This window comes from Trypanosoma theileri, assembly GCF_002087225.1.
Source record: "Trypanosoma theileri isolate Edinburgh chromosome Unknown TM35_Tth_8_V1, whole genome shotgun sequence".
In the NCBI taxonomy this organism is placed as follows: domain Eukaryota; phylum Euglenozoa; class Kinetoplastea; order Trypanosomatida; family Trypanosomatidae; genus Trypanosoma; species Trypanosoma theileri.
In genome coordinates this window covers 554,106-563,264 of record NW_021639850.1, presented here as the reverse complement: position 1 = coordinate 563,264, position 9,159 = coordinate 554,106, and the positions used below count along the sequence as shown (strand labels likewise).

Sequence of the window (9,159 nt, the reverse complement as noted above, 5' to 3'; positions counted from 1 at the left end):
AAAAAAAAAAAAAACAATCCATGGAAATTTTCTTTTTTAGTTCAATATGAACATTTTAGTGTTGTGATTCTTTTGCTTCATTTGATACCGACTGTCAGATTCACAATCCATTACTTGGTAAGCAGGTAAAACCCAAAGTTCTTTTTTTTTTTTCTTCTTGACATGCGCGTTGTGTGTAAAAAGAAAACAAACTCTCCTATGGGTACATGAGAGAGTGAAAAGGAGAGAGAAACGGAAAAAATTGGCCACAAAAAAAAGGGAAAACATGGTCATTATTCAATACCGTCTTTTTGATGAATATAAGCAAACACGTTTCTTTGTATGATTCTTTTTTTTTGTTTTTTCATTCTTCCCCTAAATCTTTTTCTTTGGGCTCATTTTACCGCATCTCTCAACTATCTACAGTACGCGATGGTTCTCGCGTTTCATCACGTGGCACTGAAACATCGACTCGTGTGGTTGATACTGATGGTGAATACATAAGCTTCCGTTGTTGTTGCTCCTGCAACTCTGTCAAAGTTTGGTCTAGGTGCAACTGATGTGTCTCAATTCTTTCTAACGCCTGTAACACTGCTCTCTCCATATTTTGAAAACGACGCTCCATATTATCAATTCTATCCATCAGGTGTTTCTTCGTAAAGACATATTCCCCACGATGTTTTTGTATTCCTAAGTTATTATTTTCGTCGTTATTGATCGTATCTGTCCCCGCACCTGAGGAATCCCGATGCTCTTCAATAGGATTCCAAGGCATAAAATCCACACCTTTTACACTACTAGCAACACCAATTGAACCACGACCAAATACAGGGAAAGCACTAGAGCGACGCGAACTCCAATTGCTAAAACCAATAGTTGCATAATCGTTCATTGAAGCATATACGTTACTTTGTTGTGGTGAATGCATTGGACTTGGGTTTTGTGAGAGAGTCTCTTCAATTGTTTCCCCACGCCAGAGCTGTGGTGATTTGGATCCTGGGCTACTAGGACCACAAGGACTGCTGGTGCGGTGTTGTTTGATGGAGGAGGGGGGCCTGCGATTCTGGCGGTACGACTCTGCGTTTTGAAGATCATTCTCATCACCATCCATGACGGGAGTAACCACGTCACGTTGCCAGAAACGCGCACTGTTGTTTAGGCTCCGATGTACGGGGCGGTGTCCACCTGAGGTGGATGCGCCAAGAGCGACGGATCCCGGCGTTGGGACTCCCCCGGCCCTCGGGGTGGCCTCCAACGACAGCGAGTCCCGTGAGGAGCTCTGGAGGGGCGGGTCGCCCTCGCGGGGGGAGGGGAGGCCGCGGCCGGAGGTCCCCTCGGAGGTCGTCACACTCTCCGACATGAGTCAACCAGCGACTCTCGTGGATTTATATATCTACTTTTTTTTTTTTTTTTGCACAAATGGGAAAGATAAAAGTGAAAGGGGAATAACGCTACAAAAAAGCAGTTGTATTCCCTTTACTCTTTCTTTCCTTTTTTTTTTTCTTTCTCTCTAACAAGGTGGTTTCTTTTTTTTTTTTAGAGTATCGGAACGTCTCTTTTCCTTTTTTTTTCTTCTTTCCTTTCGTTTTTTTTTTCTTTTTTTTTTCTTTCTATTGTTTGCTTTCCTCCCTCGCAAACACGTTGCTGTACCTATTCGTTCTTCTACTGGCGAATCCCCACCTCTTCTCCTGTTGTTTCGTCTTCTCTAAACTATGGACTCTCTTCTACTTCGTACTTTTTTGCCCTCCCAGAAAAAAAAAAAAACCTGCATAAAATCAAAAAATAGGAAAAGGAAAATTGTGTATATGAATGATAAATCATACAGATAATCATCTAGAATCAAAGAAAAAAAAAAAAAAAACATTCACTAATATCAATATACATCTTATTTTTTTTTTTTTTTCTCTTTCTTCAATTCGCTTCCAATCGCTCCAAAGCACGCGTTATGAATCTTTCAGTAGCGGCTTGTATAAATGGAAGATCTACCCGACGACGCTTGCGTATTTCCCTCGCTTCACGTAGCGCATCCTCAGGACGCACCTCATTTTTAGACTCACTAGCCATTGCCGAAGATTGACGCACATTATTGGGGTAAAACTCATCACTACGAGACCCATCATGGGTTGGTAATGTTCCTCCCTCTTCAATTCCTGTAGTCAAATTAGGAATTAATGATGAAGAAGATGCTGCTCCATTAAATGTCACATCATGGTTCTTGCCCGTTGCTGTCACGTGATTCATACTGCTCACAACAGATTCCTCCTCCTGCTCTCCAGGGATTGAAACCATTCCTTCATGTTCTTCAGTACCTTTTCGAACACATGCAGAGCTATTTAAAGATACAGAATGCAAGCCAGTAGTTGACCGTCTCTCTTCTAACTGTTGGAGATACTTCTCCAGTGGATCATCTTCCTCATCCTCCTGACCCTTATTTTCATCACTCTTATTCACATTAACACCACCCACTTCATCCTTCTCCGAGAAATGATGTGGATCCTTCTGACGCCTCAACGCTTCCATGTACTCTGGCGTAACAAATACACCTACTTCACGATCTTTTTTCACTAATTCCTCATCCTTTAATTCTTCCTGACGTTGCTTCTGTATTCGTCGCATACGCAGTGCTTCAGTAGCCTCCTTGCGTAACTGCAACGCTTCTGCAATAGATGAAGAAAAACGACTCCCCCCTGAATGAGGAGGATTAGATCCAGAGTTACCTCCACCTGTTCCTGCAGCTCGCAACAAGGAAGATCCAGCAACTTCCATACGCCAACGCTCTTCTGCCCGCTTCTTTTCATCCACAGTCAGTGTAAACCTAGACAAACCCTCGAATCGAATTCCACTCGAACCAACAGTCTTCGCCCCAAGACCACCAGCTACACCAGGCAAGCTTTCAACACCATTTTGCTTACATTTAAGATTACAATCGTCCTCAACTGTTTCATTCTCACAAGAAGACACAGACGAGCTCAAATCATCATCAAAAAGTGACATTATCGTCCAATACCTAAAGAAAAGACTACAAAAAAGGAAAAAAAAAACAATTCTTAACAATAAAAGAAAATACAAAACCAAATATAACACAGTACAAAGAAAAAATATTACAACTAAAAAACCAATACCCAACCGACAACGCCTGCAGCAGAGTACGAAGTGCCTCTCACAGTCAGCAAAAGACACAGAGAGTGAGAGAGAAGGACAGAGGGGAAGGGCGGGTAGTTATTACTCAGAGGATATGCTGTTGTACGTCAATCCAAAGGTCTGAAACACGGACCATATCAGATTCATCAGAGAATACAGGTGCGAAGTGTAAACATTATCTCGGGGGCAAATCACTCCGGTGGTCAACCAGGCACACCCAGTGTCACACGTACCATTTTCGTGTCAAAAGACAGAGGAGGGACACACACACACACAGAGAGAGAGAAATAGAAGAGAGGGGTGGAAGTAAATCAGCTCACGCTCGTCATCTGCGCGGTAAACCGCTCAGGTGGTTAATTCTGCTCTTAGTTGGAGAAGAGTTGGCGCTCCTCACTCATCATATTGTTCACAATTTAACAGGAGTGTGNCTCGGGGGCAAATCACTCCGGTGGTCAACCAGGCACACCCAGTGTCACACGTACCATTTTCGTGTCAAAAGACAGAGAAGGGACACACACACACAGAGAGAGAGAGAGAAATAGAAGAGAGGGGTGGAAGTAAATCAGCTCACGCTCGTCATCTGCGCGGTAAACCGCTCAGGTGGTTAATTCTGCTCTTAGTTGGAGAAGAGTTGGCGCTCCTTACTCATTATACTCTTTAATACTGGTAAACTAAAAGACAACCCTTTGGGGTTTAGGGATGCCGTGCATAGTGCCTGCCAAATGTTTGAAGTTCCATGTTATCAGAATGATGCCGAAGTTACGTTTTTTTTTTTTTTTTTTTTTCGTTGTTAGCACATCTTATGCGAATGTTTGTTGATGGTGGTGTTTCTATAGTCCTTTAATTGAAGACTAAAATGATCTTGTGAGAACAACGATACAATCGAATGTGAAATGAAATAAAATTTGTAATGTTTACTGACATAATTTTGGGGTTTAATCAGTGTTTTTTTTGTTTCATTATTATTTTTTTTTGTTTTTAAATGTTTGTTTCAATGGTGAATTACTCTTTTTTTGGTATTATGTGAAGCAATTTTGTTGGGAGATTTGGTTTTGCGTTGCTATTTAGTTCGGTGTGTACACGGTCCATGAGATGTGATTCCCATTCTGAAATCAGTGCATCCTCCCATTCTTGCTCCTCTTCCTCCATGAATTTTGCAAAGAGAGATGGTGATTGTGCCATCTTTGTAAATTCGGGACTTTTAGTATTGTACAGAATATCAGCAACGGCTCTTGCTATGGTGCTATTAGTGCCATTAATAACCGCAGCAGGACAGTGTATCTCTGCATGACGGAGAAGAATTACTTTTTCCCGTAAGAGTGATACACTTGAGAGTGAGAGTGCCGTTTCCACAATGAAAGCGGAATATACATGTGGACAATTAATTATCAAGAGTGTGTTCTGTGCACAGCGGATCCATTTGCGGCACCATGCTATAATGTGTTTCTGGGCAAGAAGACTTGTTGTGGATGAAAAGCGAGTGGCAATGTAACGATAAAATAATATAAATGCCTCACATCCGAGAAGGTAAACGCTGTGGTGTTGTCGTCCCATAACATGCAGAATATCCTGCATAAGTGTTTTTAGCTCTTCAAAGAAACCCTTTCCAATGATATTGCGAGAAGCCATAAGAAGTAAACGTTCAGCCTTTCGAGACAGTTCTGTTTCTCGTTCAAGTGGTAAATCACAGTCACGCCACTTTTCTTTACAAGAATGACATACCCAAGGTTCGTATGGTGTGAAGTATCTCTTAAGCTCAAGGCGGTTACTTTGATTGGATTCATTGTCCTTCGGTTGTTGATGTACATCTTGATATTGTTGACGATACCTCCATCCCTCTTCAATTCGACAAAGAGGACATGCAAATCCTCGTAAAAAATCGAACGCATTTCTATCATTAGTATGCCTTTCTTCTTCTACTTCTTCTTCATCTATGCCTTCTTTCTCTAGTTTTGGCTTCTGCATAACATCAGTTGGGTAATGAAAATAAATTTCTTTACCCGTACATCTCTCACACGAACATAATATTCCAATATTTGTTCTAATAGATTTTTGTCGTAAATGTGTTGGTAACTTCATCATCATCATTTGACGGGTTGTATCTATGAGAGAGGCCCAAATCGTATCCATTGTAAGTGGTTCGTGTGGTGCAATTTCACGCAAAGCTTTTAATTCACCAGTTTCACTATTCCAAATGCAATTCGGTTTACATGAATGTCGAAGTCGTGAGACAAGTTCAAAGAAACCCCACATATCTGATTTGAAACGTCGTCGTGAAATCACAGCGGAAAAGAAAAGGGATATTAACCAACAAGGTAATGATAATGATGGAGTGTCTGTGAGTAGTGTTAAATAGGTTGATGAAGATACCACTACGTCAGCTTCCATATATTGTACAGAAGGTAATTCCTCTACAAGTAATATTGAGATTGCCTCTCGTTCATCATCCATTAAATGACTAAACGTCAACTCTTTGTTTTTCAAGTTAATAAAGGAATCACACATAGACTTTAGACCTTCATCGTACAAAGAGGATTGTCTAGGACATAATACGGAAGGAAAATTACTAGACTTCCATGAAAGAAAAGGAATAGAATTAACTGCCACTACTTCACCACACATAAGTCGTTGAGATGATCGTGGTACCTCTGTTGTAGTCATAATAACTTTAGAATATTTACGAGTCCATAAATTCATCCGTTCATCTTCCAAGACTTGTTGAAGCAAAGAAACTTCTTTAGGTGTTCCTCGTAATATTATCTTTGCGAGACCTCGTAGTAATGTATTTAATGCTGTATCATGATCACGAAGAAAGAGTGATTGAAATTTGGCTTGTAAAAGTACAAATATTGTTATCCCCACAGGACTCACAGTTTGAGAAAAAACTGTTTCAAGATTGATACTCACCTCTTTTATGAGGAGAGATAAATTTTCATTTATAATACAAGTATTCATGTCATTAAAAGAATACAATGTATTTAACAGAGAAAGAAGAATTTCATAAGGAGGTTCTGAATCTTTTTCAAAAACTAAACAGTGTAGAATATATTTTAACCATTTCTTGAGTTTTTCCTCTTGTTGACGTTGTTGCCAAAATTCCTGATGTTTCTTAACTAACGACTCATGTGTAGAGGATTTATTAAGTGAGGCATCACAAAAATATCGATGTCCATACCATCCAACCTCTGCACAAGAAGCAGAACAGTATAAAAGCTTTAAACACTGTGGACAGGGAATAAAATGACTACATTTAATATCATTTTCACCTTCAGTATCGCTAACACACAAACAGGTAACACACTTCATTAAAAGAGTCGATAATAATACGTCAACTACTGTAATGAAGAAAGAAAAGTTAACACAAGAAAGAAAAAAAATAAGGGCGAATATTGTATAGAAAGTGTAAAGAGAGAGAGGTGGGGGAATAAATAAATAAATAAAATAAAACAATACATACAAAGATATTTTACTTCTCTTTTATAAGGTTATTATTGTCGATACTGACACCCATCACTACCTCCACTCCTTACCCACCCCCTAACACTTTTGATTTTATTTTCGTTTTATTCATTTCCTTCTATTTATATTCCTTCTTTCTTTCTTTCTTTCTTTCTCCCTCTCTGTTTGTGTATCTGGTATTTATTTTACCACTTACAAGCGAAAAAGTTTTGCTGTAATAAGGGCGAGTCCTGTAATCTTGCTAGGGGCGGAAAGATAGTCTACAGTACGTTCCCCACGCAAACCCTCACGACGGGCAGTGGGTGAAGTATACCAATAGAGCCAATTTAAATAAGAAAGGAAATAACGTCCATCGCTTGTGTGTATATCTGTGTGCATGCAATTACCAAACACTACACGTTCCACCGCACGGTAACGAAATGAGTTTCCAATCTTTTTGTGTAGAAAAGGGGCCTGTGGAAAATAGTACAATAGATCCAATGTGTTATTGTTTACACCAACAATATGAATAGAGTTGGGTAATTCATTCCACCACCATTCCCTAACTTGTCTAGGGGTAAACCTACAGTTAGAAGGTGCGTAAAGGAATGTAACGCTATAAAATTGTCGTAGAATTTCATTTACGTTGGATTGGAAATTACAAGATACATCATCTGCAGAACCACCAAAAGGAACTCTTCTACTTTTACTAGTAGTAGTAGTAGATGATGAGAGAGGAACCCACGAAACCCGCCAACGATCCTTTGTTTCTGGGGTAATATGTTTCGATAATAGTCCTTCAACTTCCTCCATTAAGGCCTTAGAGTAATGGTGGGAATCACTCTGAGGTGCCTCTCTTGTCTCTATTAGTACAGAACATGGTGTACAATTAATAATGATATTTGCCAAATAACGAATTTCACGTTTTTTAAATGATTCATTACCTCTCTTTGGTGGTAAAACCACAAGTACACTCTCCTTAATAGACCAAGGAGGTAAATAAGGACGAGAATTATCATCACTTAAAGATGATGTAATCCAACCATCCTCTATAAATTCTTCAAATAAAAATTTCACATAATCTAAAAGGAACGGATGATTTGTTGAAAAACAAACAGTACGTCCTTCTATAAAAAGTGATGAAAGAATCGCCGCATGCGCCATTATACAATAACGCGCTAGAGTATCATGATCAGGAGTAACGGGAACTCTAATATAAATTGGTGTACTAGCTAACTTTCCATTCTCATCTAATGGACATCCTTCACCACGGAGAAAATTATGATGATATTTCTCGTCTTCCTCATGATCCATAGCTAATGGTGAAGGAATAGCACTACGAAGTGCATCATTTACAGCCCAAGAAGGATTTTGGAGAGATGATATTTCTTTTAGAGATGTTTGCCTTTTACACAATGTTCGTTGAGCTGCGCGATGAGAAGATCGTCTTGTTAATTTCGCTGCTAGATCATCATCATCACTAGGTCTCACATACATTCCTTGAACAGTTCGAAGAAGACTTTTTGAATTTTTCCTACTACTTTGAAGATAATGGGATGCATGTTGATTATGAAGACTATTACTATCCATATTTATACCAAGTCGTCCTTTATTAATAGATCGACCCTGTATTTTTATTTTTTTCTTTGTTTCTTCCTCTTCTTTAGCTCCTTCAGGAAGCCATGCATGAGGTGCAGGTACTTGTTCTGCAGTACTATTAAGAGATTCATTCATCTTTACTCTCACTGTAGTAAATGGATCCACAAGCCAATCTGATATTCGCGTAGGAAATACATCCGCTACAACACTACTACGTAAACGATGTGTATTTGCAAATGGTAATCGCAATCGTGCAAATGCATCTTGCACTTCTCTTAATGAACTCACCCACATCATCATTGATAAACAAATTTGAAGACGCAAAGGATATGGAAATGCATGTACTAAACGTCTATGTTGTTCTATTCCTGCTGTTGAGATTCGTACTTTTTCACCATCTACAAACTTTGACACATCACTCGCTGCTGAAAAACGATAACGAAGCAGAGGACTCAAAAATGTCATAACAAGGCCTCTTATTCCATTTCCTTTCTCTTTAATCATTTCTTCTCTCTTTACAGAGGCCTCTTCTAGTAATAATGGAGTTCGTCTGCCTAGATCGATAAGCATAGTCCATTTCTCTACAGGGTCAAGATGGAGCCAATCACGAGCACGTAGGGACCTTCTCGAAGTACGTGAGGCACCACCAGTTGTACAATTCGCAACAACTTCACTGTTACCACTTGCACGACTAACGTGTTCACGTCTTTGAAAGTTGAAAAGAGACGCCGCAGATCTCATCGAAAAAAATGGTCGTCGCATATTCCCTTTTTAATGTCTTCTCTTTTTTGGTTTCTTTTTTTTTTTTTTTTTTTTTTTATTCGTTCAGGTATTTTTTTTTTTATCGACATCCTCCCCGCATCGAAGGGTGCCCGGAGTTACTGGGATAATGACAAGAAAAGAAACATAATGGGAAAAAATAAGAAAGAAACGGTAGTAATGTACAACTGTATAGATAAATAATAAAAGAGATGAAAATTTTAAAACAAGAAACAAAAAAAA

General features: G+C 39.2%; 4 protein-coding genes across 4 annotated transcripts; all 4 read right to left on the bottom strand.

Moving 5' to 3' along the window:
- Nucleotides 1-391: 391 nt before the first annotated feature.
- TM35_000083320 (uncharacterized protein) lies at nucleotides 392-1,339 on the bottom strand (the record flags this gene model as incomplete). Its single annotated transcript, XM_029024197.1, has 1 exon — nucleotides 392-1,339. The coding sequence occupies one exon, from the start codon at nucleotides 1,337-1,339 to the stop codon at nucleotides 392-394; it is 948 nt and encodes a 315-aa protein (XP_028884600.1).
- A 551-nt stretch (nucleotides 1,340-1,890) lies between these two features.
- TM35_000083310 (uncharacterized protein) lies at nucleotides 1,891-2,973 on the bottom strand (the record flags this gene model as incomplete). Its single annotated transcript, XM_029024196.1, has 1 exon — nucleotides 1,891-2,973. The coding sequence occupies one exon, from the start codon at nucleotides 2,971-2,973 to the stop codon at nucleotides 1,891-1,893; it is 1,083 nt and encodes a 360-aa protein (XP_028884599.1).
- Nucleotides 2,974-4,122: 1,149 nt separating this feature from the next.
- TM35_000083300 (uncharacterized protein) lies at nucleotides 4,123-6,426 on the bottom strand (the record flags this gene model as incomplete). Its single annotated transcript, XM_029024195.1, has 1 exon — nucleotides 4,123-6,426. The coding sequence occupies one exon, from the start codon at nucleotides 6,424-6,426 to the stop codon at nucleotides 4,123-4,125; it is 2,304 nt and encodes a 767-aa protein (XP_028884598.1).
- Nucleotides 6,427-6,771: 345 nt separating this feature from the next.
- Nucleotides 6,772-8,898, bottom strand: TM35_000083290 (uncharacterized protein; the record flags this gene model as incomplete). The annotated part of the gene is made up of 1 exon (XM_029024194.1): nucleotides 6,772-8,898. One exon carries the CDS (start codon nucleotides 8,896-8,898, stop codon nucleotides 6,772-6,774), a length of 2,127 nt encoding a protein of 708 aa, XP_028884597.1.
- Between the last annotated feature and the right edge of the window lie 261 nt (nucleotides 8,899-9,159).